At 40.8% G+C, this 22,038-nt stretch overlaps 3 protein-coding genes across 4 annotated transcripts; 1 reads left to right on the top strand and 2 right to left on the bottom strand.

The window, feature by feature from the left end:
- Positions 1 to 12,006: 12,006 nt before the first annotated feature.
- LOC146524573 (uncharacterized) lies at positions 12,007 to 13,685 on the bottom strand. The gene is made up of 2 exons (XM_085133265.1): positions 13,294 to 13,685; positions 12,007 to 12,735 (listed from the first exon to the last, which is right to left on the bottom strand). Exons 1-2 carry the CDS (start codon positions 13,644 to 13,646, stop codon positions 12,609 to 12,611), a joined length of 480 nt encoding a protein of 159 aa, XP_084989391.1. The 5' UTR covers positions 13,647 to 13,685; the 3' UTR covers positions 12,007 to 12,608.
- A 2,811-nt stretch (positions 13,686 to 16,496) lies between these two features.
- LOC146524571 (uncharacterized) lies at positions 16,497 to 21,554 on the bottom strand. 2 transcript variants are annotated; one of them, XR_014869407.1, is made up of 3 exons: positions 21,180 to 21,554; positions 17,290 to 20,828; positions 16,497 to 16,729 (listed from the first exon to the last, which is right to left on the bottom strand). XR_014869407.1 is itself a non-coding variant. In XM_085133260.1 (2 exons), the coding sequence occupies exons 1-2, from the start codon at positions 17,640 to 17,642 to the stop codon at positions 16,603 to 16,605; spliced, it is 480 nt and encodes a 159-aa protein (XP_084989386.1). In that variant the 3' UTR covers positions 16,497 to 16,602. The 2 variants fall into 2 exon arrangements, 1 of the variants encoding a protein (XP_084989386.1); XM_085133260.1 differs by lacking the exon at positions 21,180 to 21,554 and having other exon boundaries at positions 17,290 to 17,642.
- LOC146524572 (uncharacterized) lies at positions 18,185 to 20,019 on the top strand. Its single transcript, XM_085133191.1, has 4 exons — positions 18,185 to 18,314; positions 18,453 to 18,704; positions 19,298 to 19,387; positions 19,562 to 20,019. Exons 1-4 carry the CDS (start codon positions 18,185 to 18,187, stop codon positions 19,819 to 19,821), a joined length of 732 nt encoding a protein of 243 aa, XP_084989317.1. The 3' UTR covers positions 19,822 to 20,019.
- Positions 21,555 to 22,038: the final 484 nt, after the last annotated feature.

The following is a 22,038-nucleotide window of genomic DNA, read 5'->3' as shown; positions in this document are numbered from 1 at the left end:
TTCGAGGAACAGCTTCAACAGAAGTGCTAAAGGAAACAAAAAGAAGCCTGAAGATACATTTAAAATGATTGCTCCGAAACATTTATACAGGCAATTCAAGGTCATTGAGTCATCACAGACAAACACCTCCTGTTTGTACAGTCTGTACAAGCATACTGTGCAAATATCTGTGCTTCTATTCTGTGAAATGACACTCACCAGCTTTCTTGGAGAACGTATCCTTGTCACCAAACAAAAGATCAGTTTAAACCCCAAAGACAAACTGCTGTTTCTGTTATTGTGGTCATTAGTAATCTAGTGCACAACTTGGAAATGATCTGCCATTATAAAAGGCACACATGTGCACACAAACACACACACATGAATATGTATGTGTGTGTATATATATATATATATATATATATATATATATATATATATATATATATATATATATATATATTGGATTGGATTGGATTTTCAGTGCTTTCTGTGAGGCGTGCAAAACATTGTATGTGCGTCATGCCTGCGTGCCGGCAGTCTCCTTTTCATTGGGTTGGCCTGCCTGGTTTATCGTCAAAGCAGCGTTGCTGCCTCTTTCTGTTGATACTGTTTATATGGTTATTGGTTTATTGGTTATAATAAAGAGTTATTTTGTGTTAAACACCTCTGTCTGGCGTCCTTTTCATTCCAGTCCTGGTCCAATTGTTACTGTCCCCGACTCTCTTCGCCTAGCTTTCACATGGGGACTTAGCAAATATAAACGCGACACTTTTGTTTTTGCTCCCATTTTTCATGAGCTGAACTCAAACATCTGCAAAATGTTCTACAGACACAAAAGAGCCGTGACTTTTAAATATTGCTCTCAAATCTGTCTAAATCTGTGTTAGTGAGCACTTCTTTGCCAAGATAATCCATCCCACCTCACAGGTGTGGCATATCAAGGTGCTGATTAGACAGCATGAATATCGCACAGGTGTGCCTAGACTGCCCACAATAAAAGGCAGGGATCACGGCCAACCTGAAGAAATGATACTTAGAGCGATTTAACTAACTGTTTTTAGCTCTCCTACGAAAAGGAAACGTGTCTGCTGTGACAAAAATTAACAATTTTTATATTTTGATGTTTCAATTAAGTACCTCAGTAGTTATATGTTTATGTAAAATCTGTTTACATATACTGTTGTTGTATTTAATATCCTAGAAATTATAGAATAATGCATAACATGGGGTATCTGAATTAACATATTGTCTTTAAACTCTATTCAAAATATAATTAAATACGTTTTAAATAACCTGTTAGTGATCAGCCTCAGAGTAGAATGTGTGAAAAAGTTGGCATTAGGTTTAACTGAAGGTCTGTTTATCTTTTCATATGCTAAGAGGTAAAAAGAGGAAGTGATATAATTTTTTCTAGCCTTAATGACAGTAGAATTAATGTGTGACATGCTGTGAGGATGAGAACAAAACATTTATCTATTCTAAAAGAAGCTTTAAGACTTACAGCTTAAGTTCCAAAGAACTTATGAGAAATTAAGAAGAAATGAAAATTTATATTTGAAAAATAATTTACAATATACAGAACAACATACATGTAAAAATATAATGAGGACAACTACAAAATCGCTTAGTTTCTTTTACAAAGGTTGGTAACTGTCATGGTCTTCAGGAGCTTTAGGATGTTGTTGTTGTGTTTTGCTGCCTTCACCCCTCTCTCGCTAGGGCAGAGCTGGACCAGAGCTGGACCAAGCTCCCCGCCTCATGAGTACTTTCTCCCACATTAAAAACACTTGGATGATAAAATTATTTGAACATTACCTAATAAGACTGATTCAGGACAGACAATTAGTTATGTTAAAATTTCCTAGCAGTCCTTCACAAACAGGGAACAGTCTGTCTATTCTCTCCATCTGTCAGCTGCTGCTGGCTCTTCCTCCTCCTCTTCCTCACACACTGCTGAGTTTGTCCTGGTGGATCATCAGGGGTGCAAAGCCTCACAGATGATGTGCAGCAGTGGGTCCCTCAGTCTGTCCTCACTCTGGACACTTGCAGTTGTTCACACATAGAAATCAAATGTGTGATAAGCTGCAGGATTCAAACACAAGTGTAACTTATAAATACATGTTCATACTTTTATTACACAATCAGAGAGAAAGAAAAAGAGAGGTTGTGCAGGACAGAGAGAAAGTCGACAGTCTCAAGTATATACACTGCTACAAAACAGCAAAAGAGAAGGAGGGTTTTTAAAGATGAAAACTATAAAACAATTAAATTTATACTTATTTTGTCATCTAAAGGAAATTTCTTTTTAATACAGGAACATAGGGCTCTCAGGAACTTAAGCTGTCAGTCTCAAAATGTCTTTCAAAATAAATGTTAAATGTTTAATTCTTTTCTTCACAGTCCATTAATTCTATTCTCTTGAAATCTAAAAAGAGGAGAAGAACAACTGATGTCACTTCCTTGTTTTCTCTCAGTATACGAAAAAACCCCAGAACTTCAGTAAAACCTGCCAGTGTTTGAACTCCTCTGAGGCTAACAGGACACACTGCAGTCTGTTCAGAGTAAAACATACATTTGTTTTTGAGAGTAAAGTTCTGACAGCTGCTGCTTGAATCAGCAGTGAGAAAACATGGAAGCTGTAGTTGGACTGTTGTTGATGATGTGTGAAGTTTCTCATGGTGAGCTGTTCAACTTTTCCTGCATTAATACTTTATTTTAAAATCAAAAACATGTTTTGCAGCCACAGGATCCAGTACAATCAGCGAAATAAGTCTGATAATATTCTTATTGATGAAGCATTTGAAACAATGAGGCACTGAAAAAATAATAATTTGGAGAAAGATCTGCTGAATAGTCTCAGTTTGTGAATATAATTTGAATGTTGTTTTTAATGACATTGTTTGGTGTCTTGTAATAATAATAACATCAAATGTTATGATCTAATTTACATACATATGCACCTAAAATAAATACAGTTATTACAGTTGAGCTGATTAAACTATATAAATAACAATATTCATTATAAAATTGGACTGAAGATGGATCATTTACTCAAGTATTTATTTAACCTTGTTTTTGCTCTTTATAAATGACACTCACTGTTTTATTTAAACATTTGCAAATGTTGCCACAGTAGTAGAGACCGAACGCTCACACTGGTGATATTTTTGCTTTACTTGATGATGATGATGATTATCATTATTATTATTTACAGGTGTGGAAAGCTACCTTAATGGCAGACAGAATGGGACTCAGTGTTATGGAGCTTTGGGAGGAACTGTGATCATCCAACTGATGAGCTTAGAAATCCCCAGATATATGCTGTTCAGGAATTCAGTAAATATACTACTAGATGTCAGAAATAATACAGTTCTTCGTAATGTCACAGAACATAGATCTCTCTTTATTCTCACCAATGCAACATTTAGGATCAATAACCTAAACGGGAATGACAGTGGTAACTATACTCTTCAAAGTTTTGATTCAAATGGAACATTATCAGGCATATGGACTTTACAGTTGTTTATGGTAATGTTTTCCCTTGTTGTCTCACAAAATTTCAGATACATGTATTTTGTGCCTTCCCAGTTCTTCACTGAAAACTACAAAGAAAAATCAAGATCCTGTTATAGTACCAAAACCCATCTGTTTGTGTTTCTCTCATCTCCAGTGTCCTCTGTCCTGCTGGACTCTGAGTGTCTGTCCCAGGGAGAGATGAGGGTGTCCTGCTCCTCTGAGGGAGGAGACAGTCCTCAGTACAGCTGGACTCTGGATGGACGCACACTGACAGATGCTGAGCTCCTTTCTAGAAATAACAAGACTAACATCATCACTCTGAAACAGCACGTCTCAGGACATCTGGTCTGCTCAGTCAGGAACAACGTCAGTAATGTCTACAAAGAGGAGAGGATATCTACCTGTGGTGGGATCTTGAAAAATGACACGTAGGTGAACTTAAAGCCAACGGAGCAGTTTAAGAACAAGTGTTATATGTTCAGTGGATCTAATTCTGGATATAATAGGAGAAGCTGAATCTTATGGAGAGATTTATAAGTTAGACCACAGAGAGGAAAATTACACTAATCTAAATTAGATAGCTGTTGAAAACAAGTTTTTACCAGCAGAGCAATAACACTGATTTTAGGGTTTCCCCACCAGTGAAACTCATTTTCCCGTTTAGAGGATAAAATAACCCTCTGAAATGTAAGCAAAAAAAAATGCTTTTAAAAAAAATCCTTTTTCTCTGTTCATGTTTTACATAACTGATTCAAGCTGAATACGTTTATTAGAATTAAAGTTTAGACTGAAATAAAGTTTTTACTGCCATCTACTGATATTATTTGATTGTAGTGATGGGTATTGATAAGATTTTCACGATTCCGATTCCATTTTCGATTCTGTTTAACGATTCGATTCTTTATCGATTCTCTTATCGATTCTTTTTAAAAAAGGAGAACACTAAGGTCAAATAGCTTAGAACTTTGTTTTATATCTTCTCTTTGAACAAGATAGAAATTTAGGAGTAACATGGCCTTACAAACCCAACAGTGAGATCTTAAGAGATCCACAGCCTACGGCTCTTCAATGGGGTGTCAAAGGGTCCCCAGGGGAAAAAAAATTGTAAATGTAAAATAATAAAATAAATATTCTTCTGTAGCAATAACAAAGTACAACATCAATTATTCTGTAGCAATTACACAAGAATATCCAGTAATGTCCCTGCCTACAATTAAACACATTCACTTACCGAAAATCATCTGCTGTGGCAAATGGGTGCAAACCTTTGACCACAAACTTAGTCACTGCTCGGTGACATTCGTCTATCCTGGCCTGAAAGGAGACGCTAACGGTAGACTGCAGTGAGAACTGCCAGCATCTGAGCCAGACTCTGTCTGTCTCTCTCATCATGGTCACCTAAATGCACAGTAATGGCAGGTTTTGTAATAAGGCAGATCGCGCTAACATAATATGCACTGTTAGTTGATTATTTACCTGCCGCATTAACGGGAGAGGACGTGCAAACTTTACCTTTGCTGCTGGGTTGAGATTCACGAGTCCGGAGCAGAATTAAAAACACGACATTCATTTAAGGTCATCGTGTGTTTTGTGAGCAAATGCTTTTGTATATTTGTAGTGTTTCCTCCCTTAAATGAAATATCTACTTTGCAAGTATTGCAAGTTGCCCTGTTGTCATCTGTTCTCCTAAAGCAAAACCAAACTTTTGAGCGTTTGAGCCGCTTAGGCGCCGTGTTTCCTGCCAGGTAAATGACGCTCCGCAACGTGGTGACGTCATTCGGGGCGACTGGAATCGATAAGGGAATCGTTTGCAAAAATGGCAAACAATTCCAAGGAATTGAAACACTGGGAACCGGTTCTCAACAAGAACCGGTTTTCGATACCCATCCCTATTTGATTGTTACATTAAGATAGCAAAAGGTTCAGTAAGCTTTGTACCAAAATAGCTGGTAGAAACATACTCCAAAGAGCTAATTTTTCAACACTTGTATCTGCATTTCTGCTTAAATACTGAATGTCTGTACTTTTGCCAATTCTGCTGGTACAGGAGGAGAAGTCAAAACCAGAAGCCGAGACTTTTTTTTGCAAATTTTTTTCTACAAATGCTGAAGTTTTTAAACTGTTCCAACATCTCTCTCTGTATATCTGTATGTCTCTGAGCTTCTATGATGAAATATTATTAAAATGAAGGTAAAAACCAACATGATCATTCTGCTCAGACCCCAAGCAACTCTCCAACACTTCATGGGCTGGATGCTTCTTCTACACACATCATTCATAGCGACACCTGTGCGTGCATGTGCAGCGAGTGGCCGTGATCTTGGAGTACCTGAGGCAGGCAGGGATCACGGCCAACCTGTAATCAATCTGGGACCTTGGGATATCATATGTTGACAATTTATCAGCTCTCTTGTACTGACTTGTTTGCATCTGAAAACTTTATTGTGATCAGATTATTAGCATCACTTGTAGCCTCGTCAAAGTCTTAACTCATGTTTTTATTTAAAAAATGTTTTGGTGTGAAAAAATGAATTTGCTGATTTGATTTTGCTTTGTGATCCACACAAAGGAACCTGATTTGCATTTACAAGGTGGTAAAACAGATACATTCACACTGCACTCTTGTTTCACACTGGTCTAAACCTCATTCTTTTTCTCTGTAAAGTTCCATTTCTCAAGCTAACTTAAATTTCTCACACCACTTTCCTCTTTTTTGCTTGAGTAACGAATATTAAGCAATGTCACCCAACACTGATCATGCTTTATTTAAAGAAACATGATGCCACATTGTTACACATTAACTGACATTAACATTTGCTGTTATCTAGAGCTACGTTACCTACCAGTCATCTCTATAACCTCTTGCAACATGAACAAGAGGCAGTGGAGAAATACATCCCTAACTCTTCACCTGGGTTTTTCTTTGTTGATAAAAAGGCTAAAACTCCCCGGCCCTGCATTCAAGACCTATATAGCATTGCTATGAAAAATAAATAGCCACTCACATTCATATGCGCTCCTTTCAAGGCACTACTGGAAGCCAGAGTTTTCTCTAAGTTGAATCTCCAAAAAAACCTTTCTTTTTTCATTTCAACTATTTTTTGACTTGTTAAAACTGTAATCATATAGAATTGGAATTGGAAGATAACAAAACAAAAAACATTGTAAACAAAAACAGATCTCATTTATTTAAATACAATCCAGATCAGATTTATATATGTAGCACCACATCGTAACATGTGCACTGTCAAATGTTGAATCTTATGTGAGCTTATTTGTACTTAGAAGCCAGTTTAACACACGTCTTCCTCTGTCGGCTTTGTAGGTTTAAGACCATTGTTGGGTGGTCTAACCTTACTTGAGCAAAGAAGAGGAAGATGGTGTGAGAAACTTTGCTTGAGAAAAGGAACATTATAAAGAAAAAGCATGAAGTTTAGACAAGTGTGAAAAAACAGTACAGTGTGAATGAATCCGTTACAATAATCAAAACAGTTTGAAAACTGCTGCACTGACTAACACTGTAAAAAGTCTGAAATGTATTACTATTACATCTAATGTGATCACTCTCAATTTTTCACATAGTCAGTACTAGCGAGTTGCTTTCTTGATAGCTCATCTCTGTACAAAGGGAACAAAAAATCCAATGAACATCACGTCTAAAGCTAAGTCAGCTTAAGTTCCGTCTCAAAGCTCCTTTTAGAATACATGACAAATGTTATGTTCTCATTCTCACAGTCCTTCACACATAAAGTCTATTTGCTTGAAAGCTAAAAAGTGGAAGAATAAGTGATGTCACTTCCTTTTTTCCTCTCAGTGAGTGGAAAGATAATCAGAACTTCAGTAAAACCTGACACCAACACATTCACACATTCTCCTTTGAGGCTGATTGCTGACAGGACACACTGCAGTCTGTTCAGAGCAAAACACACACGTTTGGTTTTGAGGTTTGAAAGCTGCTGACTGGATCAACAGCGAGGAGACATGGAAGCTGTAGTTGGACTGTTGTCAGATGAATACAGCCTCAGTTTGTGAATATCATTTTAACTTTGAACTAAACGTAACAATTTGTGATCTAATTTACATAAATATGCGCTAAAGCTGATTAAATCATAGAAAGAATAATATAATAAGAAAAATTGGATTATCCCTGAGCCCTAGCTGTGTGCAACATGTGTCATTTTCATCTGCATGCATATAAATGCTTCTTTAGATCTCGAATCTCTCTCCTCCCAAATATAAGAACAAAATCAGCATTAGCTCAGAGTAGCTTCATTAGATATGTGAATTAGATGGATGCGATTTGATTTTTTTAAAATTTGTGCTTTTGCTTTGCTTGTGCCGAGTTGCTTTGATAAAATCTCTCACAATTAGAGTCAATTTAATTGTAGATTTTCTCTTAACCCTTTGTAAAAGAAAATAAAGGTATACATCTGAGTATTAATCCTTATTACTCCAAACAGCTTGTGTAGGTTGTTCTAGCCTTTCCAGGTAACACACCCTCGAAGGCTGCACTCTAGGCTTCTAAAAGCATCCTATAGGTCAGGGGTAGGCAACTCCAGGCCTCGAGTGCCGGTGTCCTGGAGGTTTTAGATGTGTCCATGATCCATCCCAGCTGATTTAAAGGGCTAAATGACTCCTCAGCATTTCTTGAAGTTCTCCAGACGCCTGGCAATGAACTAATCATTTGATTCAGGTGTGTTAACCCAGGGTGCGATCTAAAACCTGCAGGACACCGGCACTCGAGGCCTGGAGTTGCCTACCCCTGCTATAGGTTAACAAGTACCACAATCAAGAGGGGAGATGATACAGTTTGACCTGCAAGCGTACTCAGGTTTCTTCATATCAGGGCAATCAGGGAAGACACCTGGTCATCAGTGCAGTCAGGCTGGGCGAGTTCCCTCACCCACACTGGCTCCAGCTAAACCCTGCATCATCTACTGGGTAAGACCCAGTAGAAAATCACCGTCCTGTACAGGGGGGTGGGTACTGAAAATTGACAAATATATTCTCTCTAGGTTTGATTAGAAGCACTGTGTTGCCCACACTGTGAGTTTTTTTGTGCTTCTGTTTTTATTTCAAGTTGACTAGTTTTTGACTTGGTAAAGTCAAGCCAGTTTAACTCACATATCTTTCTATCCCTCCTGCACCTTCTATTCTCCTGCAGCTACAGTAGAATAAAATTGTCAGATTACCTCTTTATGTAAAGCTTTAGGGATGTAGTTCTCCCTTGCCTCTTGTTTAGGTTGAGTTTACAGAAATGACTGATTTAATGTAGCTGCAGTTAATAGTCAATGTTAAGTCTATTATTCTGGTATCATGTTTCTTTGAATCAAACATGACCAGTGTTGGGTGACACTGTTTAACCTTTAAAAATTTAAGTTGACTTGAGAACCACCTTGTACATGTAAATGCTTCCTGTGTGTGAATCACAAAGCAACATCAAATCGGCAGTCATAAACAAAACATTTTTAAACTTCTGCACTGGCTAACACTGTGATGAGTCTAGAAGTGATGCTAATACATTCAATCTGGTCACAGTAAAGTTTTCAGTTACAAATAAGTCAGTACAAGAGAGCTGACAAATTGTTAGCATGTGATATACCCATGCTCCAGACTGATAACAATACTATCAATAATATCAGTATCGTTATGCCATTGAGATACTATGACAACTACTTAACCTGATCCATAGTGTTTTAGAGAGTGTCGGTGTTTATGTTGTGTATGTTTGGGGGCATTACACCCTGTAACCTTCAGAGGTTTTTCAGGGCTTTCCCTGTCGGAATGTTATGTGGGAAACAGGTTCCTGTATGTGTTGTGGCTAACTGTTGATGCCTCCAAAAGTGGTCATTAAACGTCCTGATAGTGGACCCTGAGTTTTCAAGCATTATTATCCTGAGGTTATAACACATAGTATTTAATGGACAGTTGATACTGGTGGCTTTCTCTCTGTGAGCTGCTGGGAGACCTTATGGGGTTTTTATGCTTGATGTGCTGTTTTTGTTGCGGGTGTCGCAAGACCAAAATTTGTGAGATCACATCCTGAATTTACCAATTTAAAGGCAGTACATCGGCTGGTCATTCACCTTTGGATTTTTGTAACTTGGCGCATTGCGCACAGCCATTGCAGCTGGGTTGAAGACATGAGAGAACAATTGTGCCGATTTTTTTTTACCACCATTTTGATGAAAATGCAGTACAGAAGCTACTGACACAGTGTGGGAGATGTTGCAACTGTTTGAAAACTTGAGTTTGTGGAAAGAATGTTGCAAAAAAAACCCCACATTTCACAAAGTTTTGGTTTCCACACAGCAAATTCAAAAGTGTTAAATGTTTTGGTGTTAGTAGTCTTACGGTGTGTTCACACCGAACGCGATGGACGCGAATAGAGCGTCAGGTTTACATGTAAAGTCAATGGAAAAGCGCGATGACGCGCGATTGCGGGTCCCGCGAAAATTCGGAAGCAGATTTGCGTCGCGAAAACGCCAAAACTCGTGAAACGCGCGTCAGTGTAGCGCGTCTGGCGCGTTTGACTCGCGAATAAAACCACGCGCGTGAGTTTTTGTGTTGCATTTTGTGCATACGCGCGTTTCGCGTCTACCGCTCGAGTTGGAAAAATCTGAACTCCAGCGTCAAATCGCGCCGCGACAACCAATCAGGGGCCTGGTGACGTGGCTCTGACCTAGGTCAAAGGGGCAGATCCAGCCAAAGCCCTTCATTCTTCATTCAGTATGGAGGAAAAGCTAATCAGTGCCGTGGCTAATCACCCGGAGCTATACGATGCTAGCTACTACTTTTACCGAGACAGGAATAAAAAGGACCTAGCTTGGAGACACATAAGTGAGGAGATCAGGCAACCTGGTAAGTTCATTCCTTCTTTTTAATTTTCAGACTGACCCGATGAACCCGCGCAAAAGCTAGCAAGCCCGCCTACTGTCCCGCTATTTTCCCACTGATGTACAAATACCTTTCCGCTAACAAGATAATGCGTTTATTCAGAGGACATCTGCAGGAGAAAGTGGAAGAGCCTCAGGGACACTTATAATAAGGAGAAGAAGGCAGAGAAGGAGAAGAGGAGTGGGTCTGCAGCAGGATCGGGGAGAAGATGGAAGTTCTTCGCGGTCATGGGGTTTCTGGACCCCTTCCTCACCCCGCGGGAGACTAGCGGTAATATGGTGCGGACCGTGGAGAACTTCTCCCCCGAGGACCAGGGACAGCCCGAAGAGGCAGCAGGGGAGTGTCAGTCAGAAGGTATGTTTACATTGAGTTAATGTAGGCAGTTAATTTATGCGTGTTGTCATACAGGAACATATTTTGTTTATTAATAAACAGTATACAGTAGTCCCGCTGTTCATCCGTCACTGCCTCGCCTTTTCGCTGATTTTTTTTATGGCACCGTACAGCTTTCAACAATGCGCATTGCATTCTGCAGCCCAAATGACAAATCTCCTCCATGTCGTGTCTCCTGCGCTTGCCAAACTTATCATGTTTGGTTTTGATAACCATCACGTCCAATAGAAAAAAACAGCACAAAAACACTCATAACTATGAGCCTCATTCGGAAATACACACCTGCACCGGGAGCAAAAAAGGCGCACAAAAGTGGCGCCGCAGACGGAGAAAAAGCGCGGCATAATACTTTTACGTTTTAAAATCGACAAAGGTTTTCACTTTGAGAATCAACTTGTGAGAACTGTGACTACTGTTCATGTGCTGCAATAAATGAGAGACCACTGTATATAATAATAAGTATATAAGTATATAATAATATAATATTCTCTATGACTATTGTCTTCATGCAGTAATCATGCAGCAGAGTCCTCAGCTGTCTCTTCTCCTGGCTCTCCAGTCCCTGGTCCCTCCACTCCTGCTGCTGCACCCACAGGTATGAACATCAAGCACTGACAGCTTTTTACTTGCTTGAATTCCCTTGTGATCACCTTTACTAAATATCTACAACCAATCAGTTTATATCCTGTTTTTTTTTTTCAATTTTGAAAATGAAAATCTAGTAGCAGCCTTCTCATTACTTTGTGTTGTTTTGTGCTGTGTTTTACAGGCCCACAGAGGAGGACAGCTCGAAGGCGGGCGAGGGACGGGTCCCAGGACGGTCCATCGGCGGTGGAGCTGGCCATCCTGGAGTCCCTAAAGAGGCCACGCCCGTCTCCAACAGAACATTTCCTCCTCGGCCTTGTTCCTGTTCTGGAGAGCATGCCGCCTCAGACACGAGAATTCGTGAAATTTCAAATTTATAAATTAGTTTTTGAAAACAGCACAGCTGTGTTAAATTTGGAAACATTGGACCCTAATGATCAGTAGTTTTCTGATGAGGCAGCAGCTCTCCAGGGCAGAAACAATGTTCTTATTTTTCTCCTCCTTCTCCCTGAGGCTCTTCCACTCCAAGCTGGGTCCTTTTTATTCCTGTCTCTCTGTAAATAGTTACATTTCATATATTTATGATAAATGTTTTTGTTAATGAATTTATATTTTTTCAAATAAACATTTATAATGACAAAATGTCTCTGTTCTACTACACAGCAAATATTGGCACCCGACTTGACACAAGTAGAATTTATTTCATATTATACTAATGACAAAACATACTAATACAGTGGGATGCAAAAGTTTGAGCAACATTGTGAAAAGTAATTATTTTCTTGTACAAATCACTGGTTGTCACAATAAAAATAGTCAGTTAAATATATCATATAGGAGACACACACAGTGATATTTGAGAAGTGAAATGCAGTTTACAGAAAGTGTGCAATAAGTGTTTAAATCAAGCAGGTGCATAAATTGGCGACACAAAAAAAGAGAAATGAAATAAATATTTAGTGTATATGAATGTGTGTGTCTCCTATATGATATATTTAACTGACATTTTTCATTGTAACAGTGATTCATACAGGAAAATAATGACTATTAATAAGGTTGCCCAAACTTTTGCACCACACTGTATATAGGAACATAGTGAAGACAAGTTACTTAAGAGAGTAAAAAGAGGTTAGTTTATTTTGGAGTAGAGCTCCATTTATTAAGAAAAAATTAAAAGGACAGGAACACTCTTTAGAGGTTTGTGGGTGGCTCTTAAAAGAGCCGTTGTGGGGAAGTCACTCGGACTTCAAACAGGCTACTCCTTTGGTTGCCAAGACACAGCTCCCTCCACCGAGAAGTGAGCCATGAATTTCTCCCTCACCAGGACAGCCTCTCTGGAGGAGTTGTTTGCTGGCAAGGAACCTGGACAAAATTGTTTAAAATGAGTATTATGTGTACTGCAGTTACAAAATACATTATTGAAATTCCAAAATTACAAATTGCAAAACATAAATCTTACATAAAACCTTTTGTAATTATAAGGATAATTACATGATATATATTAGATATAATCTAAAACAGTCTGCGGGGATTATATACAAATATTCAACTATCCCAGAATTAAACCAGGTCTAAATAAAAAGGAGTGAGTATCACTACAAAGGTTAACTCAGTGGTCCTAATGCTACAGTTTGATATCAGCAAACACCGAGCGCATACATTGATATGACACCACAGCCATGCTATCATTCAAACACTGATAACAGCATAAATCGAATTAAATCGGGACTTGATGAGACCTTCTGAGTATCACTAGAAATATTATAAACAGTCGTCTCCGTACCACAGTTTGCTTTCAGTAAAAACCGAGCATTCACTGTTAGCATAGCACATCCACGTTAGCAGTGTATAAATGGATAGTTTAGCATATATTAGCACAGGTATCAATAAAGGACTACCATATTAAATACTTTTACTAACCTCAGGCAGATGGACAGGCGCTCTGCAGGTGGGATTGAGCGCCTGTAGTTGGTGTCTAGGCGGGCGATTCTGGGACCGACGCGGGAAAGCAGGTCCTCAAACTGGCCGAGTGAAAGACGGTGATATCGCTGAAATCGGCCGTCATCCAGGCGCAGCTCCTGGAGCAAATGGTGAAACTCACCAAACTGCTCACGCCTCTGGAGGACCTGATGGACCCAGGTACGGCGAGGGCGTCTTTTACGCCGCTGCTCTGCTCTCCACAGTACATAGAGAAGGGAGACTCTCTCTTCAAGCGCTAACTCGACAGCTGCCATCTTGCAAAGATACCGGTCTGGCACAACTTCCTCCCACATCCCTCCCACATTTCCGGTTCACGCACGTCAAAATATCATATTTTGAAGCGCGTTGGATTTTTCTTGGACACGCGTTGAGACGCGAATGTGCACGCGTCAAATTAGGGGCGTTTGGGGCGTTTTTGTTCGCGTCCATCGCGTTCGGTGTGAACACACCGTAACGGTGTGTTCACACCGAACGCGATGGACGCGAATAGAGCGTCAGGTTTACATGTAAAGTCAATGGAAAAGCGCGATGACGCGCGATTGCGGGTCCCGCGAAAATTCGGAAGCAGATTTGCGTCGCGAAAACGCCAAAACGCGTGAAACGCGCGTCAGTGTAGCGCGTCTGGCGCGTTTGACTCGCGAATAAAACCACGCGCGTGAGTTTTTGTGTTGCATTTTGTGCATACGCGCGTTTCGCGTCTACCGCTCGAGTTGGAAAAATCTGAACTCCAGCGTCAAATCGCGCCGCGACAACCAATCAGGAGCCTGGTGACGTGGCTCTGACCTAGGTCAAAGGGGCAGATCCAGCCAAAGCCCTTCATTCTTCATTCAGTATGGAGGAAAAGCTAATCAGTGCCGTGGCTAATCACCCGGAGCTATACGATGCTAGCTACTACTTTTACCGAGACAGGAATAAAAAGGACCTAGCTTGGAGACACATAAGTGAGGAGATCGGGCAACCTGGTAAGTTCATTCCTTCTTCTTTTTAATTTTCAGACTGACCCGATGAACCCGCGCAAAAGCTAGCAAGCCCGCCTACTGTCCCGCTATTTTCCCACTGATGTACAAATACCTTTCCGCTAACAAGATAATGCGTTTATTCAGAGGACATCTGCAGGAGAAAGTGGAAGAGCCTCAGGGACACTTATAATAAGGAGAAGAAGGCAGAGAAGGAGAAGAGGAGTGGGTCTGCAGCAGGATCGGGGAGAAGATGGAAGTTCTTCGCGGTCATGGGGTTTCTGGACCCCTTCCTCACCCCGCGGGAGACTAGCGGTAATATGGTGCGGACCGTGGAGAACTTCTCCCCCGAGGACCAGGGACAGCCCGAAGAGGCAGCAGGGGAGTGTCAGTCAGAAGGTATGTTTACATAGAGTTAATGTAGGCAGTTAATTTATGCGTGTTGTCATACAGGAACATATTTTGTTTATTAATAAACAGTATACAGTAGTCCCGCTGTTCATCCGTCACTGCCTCGCCTTTTCGCTGATTTTTTTTATTGCACCGTACAGCTTTCAACAATGCGCATTGCATTCTGCAGCCCAAATGACAAATCTCCTCCATGTCGTGTCTCCTGCGCTTGCCAAACTTATCATGTTTGGTTTTGATAACCATCACGTCCAATAGAAAAAAACAGCACAAAAACACTCATAACTATGAGCCTCATTCGGAAATACACACCTGCACCGGGAGCAAAAAAGGCGCACAAAAGTGGCGCCGCAGACGGAGAAAAAGCGCGGCATAATACTTTTACGTTTTAAAATCGACAAAGGTTTTCACTTTGAGAATCAACTTGTGAGAACTGTGACTACTGTTCATGTGCTGCAATAAATGAGAGACCACTGTATATAATAATAATAATAATAAGTATATAATAATATAATATTCTCTATGACTATTGTCTTCAACCTGTTAACATCTAATATTGTCTTGATAGAGTCAAGTAATCATGCAGCAGAGTCCTCAGCTGTCTCTTCTCCTGGCTCTCCAGTCCCTGGTCCCTCAGCTCCTGCTGCTGCACCCACAGGTATGAACATCAAGCACTGACAGCTTTTTACTTGCTTGAATTCCCTTGTGATCACCTTTACTAAATATCTACAACCAATCTGTTTATATCATGTTTTTTTTTCAATTTTGAAAATGAAAATCTAGTAGCAGCCTTCTCATTACTTTGTGTTGTTTTGTGCTGTGTTTTACAGGCCCACAGAGGAGGACAGCTCGAAGGCGGGCGAGGGACGGGTCCCAGGACGGTCCATCGGCGGTGGAGCTGGCCATCCTGGAGTCCCTAAAGAGGCCACGCCCGTCTCCAACTGAACATTTCCTCCTCGGCCTTGTTCCTGCTCTGGAGAGCATGCCGCCTCAGACACGAGAATTCGTGAAATTTCAAATTTATAAATTAGTTTTTGAAAACAGCACAGCTGTGTTAAATTTGGAAACATTGGACCCTAATGATCAGTAGTTTTCTGATGAGGCAGCAGCTCTCCAGGGCAGAAACAATGTTCTTATTTTTCTCCTCCTTCTCCCTGAGGCTCTTCCACTCCAAGCTGGGTCCTTTTTATTCCTGTCTCTCTGTAAATAGTTACATTTCATATATTTATGATAAATGTTTTTGTTAATGAATTTATATTTTTTCAAATAAACATTTATAATGACAAAATGTCTCTGTTCTACTACACAGCAAATATTGGCACCCGACTTGACACAAGTAGAATTTATTTCATATTATACTAATGACAAAACATAATAATACAGTGGGATGCAAAAGTTTGGGCAACATTGTGAAAAGTAATTATTTTCTTGTACAAATCATTGGTTGTCACAATAAAAATAGTCAAATATATCATATAGGAGACACACACAGTGATATTTGAGAAGTGAAATGCAGTTTACAGAAAGTGTGCAATAACTGTTTAAATCAAGCAGGTGCATAAATTGGCAACACAAAAAAAGAGAAATGAAGCCTGGAAGTAAATATTTAGTGTATATCAATGTGTGTGTCTCCTATATGATATATGTAAGTGACATTTTTCATTGTAACAGTGATTCATACAGGAAAATAATGACTATTAATAAGGTTGCCCAAACTTTTGCACCACACTGTATATAGGAACATAGTGAAGACAAGTTATTTAAGAGAGTAAAAAGAGGTTAGTTTATTTTGGAGTAGAGCTCCATTTATTAAGAAAAATTTAAAAAGACAGGAACACTCTTTAGAGGTTTGTGGGTGGCTCTTAAAAGAGCCGTTGTGGGGAAGTCACTCGGACTTCAAACAGGCTACTCCTTTGGTTGCCAAGACACAGCTCCCTCCACCGAGAAGTGAGCCATGAATTTCTCCCTCACCAGGACAGCCTCTCTGGAGGAGTTGTTTGCTGGCAAGGAACCTGGACAAAATTGTTTAAAATGAGTATTATGTGTACTGCAGTTACAAAATACATTATTGAAATTCCAAAATTACAAATTGCAAAACATAAATCTTACATAAAACCTTTTGTAATTATAAGGATAATTACATGATATATATTAGATATAATCTAAAACAGTCTGCGGTGATTATATACAAATATTCAACTATCCCAGAATTAAACCAGGTCTAAATAAAAAGGAGTGAGTATCACTACAAAGGTTAACTCAGTGGTCCTAATGCTACAGTTTGATATCAGCAAACACCGAGCGCATACATTGATATGACACCACAGACATGCTATCATTCAAACACTGATAACAGCATAAATCGAATTAAATCGGGACTTGATGAGACCTTCTGAGTATCACTAGAAATATTATAAACAGTCGTCTCCGTACCACAGTTTGCTATCAGTAAAAACCGAGAGCATTCACTGTTAGCATAGCACGTCCATGTTAGCAGTGTATAAATGGATGGTTTAGCATGTATTAGCACAGGTATCAATAAAGGACTACCGTATTAAATACTTTTACTAACCTCAGGCAGATGGACAGGCGCTCTGCAGGTGGGATTGAGCGCCTGTAATTGGTGTCTAGGCGGGCGATTCTGGGACCGACCCGGGGAAGCAGGTCCTCAAACTGGCCGAGTGAAAGACGGTGATGTCGCTGGAATCGGCCGTCATCCAGGCGCAGCTCCTGGAGCAAATGGTGAAACTCACCAAACTGCTCATGCCTCTGGAGGACCTGATGGACCCAGGTAGGGCGAGGGCGTCTTTTACGCCGCTGCTCTGCTCTCCACAGTACATAGAGAAGGGAGACTCTCTCTTCAAGCGCTAACTCGACAGCTGCCATCTTGCAAAGATACCGGTCTGGCACAACTTCCTCCCACATCCCTCCCACATTTCCGGTTCACGCGCGTCAAAATATCATATTTTGAAGCGCGATGGATTTTTCTTGGACACGCGTTGAGACGCGAATGTGCACGCGTCAAATTAGGGGCGTTTGGGGCGTTTTTGTTCGCGTCCATCGCGTTCGGTGTGAACACACCGTAACGGTGTGTTCACACCGAACGCGATGGACGCGAATAGAGCGTCAGGTTTACATGTAAAGTCAATGGAAAAGCGCGATGACGCGCGATTGCGGGTCCCGCGAAAATTCGGAAGCAGATTTGCGTCGCGAAAACGCCAAAACGCGTGAAACGCGCGTCAGTGTAGCGCGTCTGGCGCGTTTGACTCGCGAATAAAACCACGCGCGTGAGTTTTTGTGTTGCATTTTGTGCATACGCGCGTTTCGCGTCTACCGCTCGAGTTGGAAAAATCTGAACTCCAGCGTCAAATCGCGCCGCGACAACCAATCAGGGGCCTGGTGACATGGCTCTGACCTAGGTCAAAGGGGCAGGTCCAGCCAAAGCCCGAATTCATTCTTCATTCAGTATGGAGGAAAAGCTAATCAGTGCCGTGGCTAATCACCCGGAGCTGTACGATGCTAGCTACTACTTTTACCGAGACAGGAATAAAAAGGACCTAGCTTGGAGACACATAAGTGAGGAGATCGGGCAACCTGGTAAGTTCATTCCTTCTTTTTAATTTTCAGACTGACCCGATGAACCCGCGCAAAAGCTAGCAAGCCCGCCTACTGTCCCGCTATTTTCCCACTGATGTACAAATACCTTTCCGCTAACAAGATAATGCGTTTATTCAGAGGACATCTGCAGGAGAAAGTGGAAGAGCCTCAGGGACACTTATAATAAGGAGAAGAAGACAGAGAAGGAGAAGAGGAGTGGGTCTGCAGCAGGATCGGGGAGAAAATGGAAGTTCTTCGCGGTCATGGGGTTTCTGGACCCCTTCCTCACCCCGCGGGAGACTAGCGGTAATATGGTGCGGACCGTGGAGAACTTCTCCCCCGAGGACCAGGGACAGCCCGGAGAGGCAGCAGGGGAGTGTCAGTCAGAAGGTATGTTTACATTGAGTTAATGTAGGCAGTTAATTTATGCGTGTTGTCATACAGGAACATATTTTGTTTATTAATAAACAGTATACAGTAGTCCCGCTGTTCATCCGTCACTGCCTGCCTTTTCGCTGATTTTTTTTATGGCACCGTACAGCTTTCAACGATGTGCATTGCATTCTGCAGCCCAAATGACAAATCTCCTCCATGTCGTGTCTCCTGCGCTTGCCAAACTTATCATGTTTGGTTTTGATAACCATCATGTCCAATAGAAAAAAACAGCACAAAAACACTCATAACTATGAGCCTCATTCGGAAATACACACCTGCACCGGGAGCAAAAAAGGCGCACAAAAGTGGCGCCGCAGACGGAGAAAAAGCGCGGCATAATACTTTTACGTTTTAAAATCGACAAAGGTTTTCACTTTGAGAATCAACTTGTGAGAACTGTGACTACTGTTCATGTGCTGCAATAAATGAGACCACTGTATATAATAATAAGTATATAAGTATATAATAATATAATATTCTCTATGACTGTTGTCTTCAACCTATATTAACATTAATAATAATATTAACATTTAATATTGTCTTCATAGAGTCAAGTAATCATGCAGCAGAGTCCTCAGCTGTCTCTTCTCCTGGCTCTCCAGTCCCTGGTCCCTCCACTCCTGCTGCTGCACCCACAGGTATGAACATCAAGCACTGACAGCTTTTTACTTGCTTGAATTCCCTTGTGATCACCTTTACTAAATATCTACAACCAATCAGTTTATATCCTGTTTTTTTTTTTCAATTTTGAAAATGAAAATCTAGTAGCAGCCTTCTCATTACTTTGTGTTGTTTTGTGCTGTGTTTTACAGGCCCACAGAGGAGGACAGCTCGAAGGCGGGCGAGGGACGGGTCCCAGGACGGTCCATCGGCGGTGGAGCTGGCCATCCTGGAGTCCCTAAAGAGGCCACGCCCGTCTCCAACTGAACATTTCCTCCTCGGCCTTGTTCCTGCTCTGGAGAGCATGCCGCCTCAGACACGAGAATTCGTGAAATTTCAAATTTATAAATTAGTTTTTGAAAACAGCACAGCTGTGTTAAATTTGGAAACATTGGACCCTAATGATCAGTAGTTTTCTGATGAGGCAGCAGCTCTCCAGGGCAGAAACAATGTTCTTATTTTTCTCCTCCTTCTCCCTGAGGCTCTTCCACTCCAAGCTGGGTCCTTTTTATTCCTGTCTCTCTGTAAATAGTTAAATTTCATATATTTATGATAAATGTTTTTGTTAATGAATTTATATTTTTTCAAATAAACATTTATAATGACAAAATGTCTCTGTTCTACTACACAGCAAATATTGGCACCCGACTTGACACAAGTAGAATTTATTTCATATTATACTAATGACAAAACATACTAATACAGTGGGATGCAAAAGTTTGGGCAACATTGTGAAAAGTAATTATTTTCTTGTACAAATCATTGGTTGTCACAATAAAAATAGTCAGTTAAATATCATATAGGAGACACACACAGTGATATTTGAGAAGTGAAATGCAGTTTACAGAAAGTGTGCAATAACTGTTTAAATCAAGCAGGTGCATAAATTGGCAACACAAAAAAAGAGAAATGAAATAAATATTTAGTGTATATCAATGTGTGTGTCTCCTATATGATATATGTAAGTGACATTTTTCATTGTAACAGTGATTCATACAGGAAAATAATGACTATTAATAAGGTTGCCCAAACTTGTGCACCACTGTATATAGGAACATAGTGAAGACAAGTTACTTAAGAGAGTAAAAATAGGTTCGTTTATTTTGGAGTAGAGCTCCATTTATTAAGAAAAAATTAAAAGGACAGGAACACTCTTTAGAGGTTTGTGGGTGGCCGTTGTGGGGAAGTCACTCGGACTTCAAACAGGCTACTCCTTTGGTTGCCAAGACACAGCTCCCTCCGCCGAGAAGTGAGCCATGAATTTCTCCCTCACCAGGACAGCCTCTCTGGAGGAGTTGTTTGCTGCCATACGACCCAGGCCTTGCAACGGCTCCACCACAGCAGGTGCCCCTCTCTCGTCCACACAGCGCAGAAAATTGTGGAGAACACAAGTTGCCTTCACACACTTCTCCGCTCCGTCTAAATAAAAAGGAGTGAGTATCACTACAAAGGTTAACTCAGTGGTCCTAATGCTCCAGTTTGATATCAGCAAACACCGAGCGCATACATTGATATGACACCACAGCTATGCTATCATTCAAACACTGATAACAGCATAAATCGAATTAAATCAGGACTTGATGAGACCTTCTGAGTATCACTAGAAATATTATAAACAGTCGTCTCCGTACCACAGTTTGCTTTCAGTAAACACAGAGAGCATTCACTGATAGCATAGCACATCCATGTTAGCAGTGTATAAATGGATAGTTTAGCATGTATTAGCACAGGTATCAATAAAGGACTACCGTATTAAATACTTTTACTAACCTCAGGCAGATGAACAGGCGCTCTGCAGGTGGGATTGAGCGCCTGTAATTGGTGTCTAGGCGGGCGATTCTGGGACCGACCCGGGGAAGCAGGTCCTCAAACTGGCCGAGTGAAAGACGGTGATATCGCTGAAATCGGCCGTCATCCAGGCGGAGCTCCTGGAGCAAATGGTGAAACTCACCAAACTGCTCACGCCTCTGGAGGACCTGATGGACCCAGGTACGGCGAGGGCGTCTTTTACGCCGCTGCTCTGCTCTCCACAGTACATACAGAAGGGAGACTCTCTCTTCAAGCGCTAACTCGACAGCTGCCATCTTGCAAAGATACCGGTCTGGCACAACTTCCTCCCACATCCCTCCGACATTTCCGGTTCACGCGCGTCAAAATATCATATTTTGAAGCGCGTTGGATTTTTCTTGGACACGCGTTGAGACGCGAATGTGCACGCGTCAAATTAGGGGCGTTTGGGGCGTTTTTGTTCGCGTCCATCGCGTTCGGTGTGAACACACCGTAAGTGTTCCATTACTGGGAAAAAAGAGAAGTCTTCCATCCGTTGTATTATGTTTAGAACTGTTGCTACTCCCATTTATTATTACTGATATATTCTTGAACAGTTGGAATCTGAGTATTTCTGAGGTGCTGTCAATCAGTTTGATGTCCAAAGTTCCTCCCAAAGTTCCATAACAATGAGCTCCATCTGGTCTGCCATCACAGTAACTTTCCACACCTGTAAATAATAATAATAATAATGAGTTAAAGCAAAGATATCACTAATTTCAGTGTTCAGTTACTACCAGAACATTTATGGCAACATTTCCAAATGTTTACCTAAAACAGAAATAGTGCGACCTATCTCAGG

Source organism: Neolamprologus multifasciatus, chromosome 2 (assembly GCF_963576455.1).
Source record: "Neolamprologus multifasciatus chromosome 2, fNeoMul1.2, whole genome shotgun sequence".
Classification (NCBI taxonomy): domain Eukaryota; kingdom Metazoa; phylum Chordata; class Actinopteri; order Cichliformes; family Cichlidae; genus Neolamprologus; species Neolamprologus multifasciatus.
This window is presented reverse-complemented; position numbering and strand designations above follow the sequence as displayed.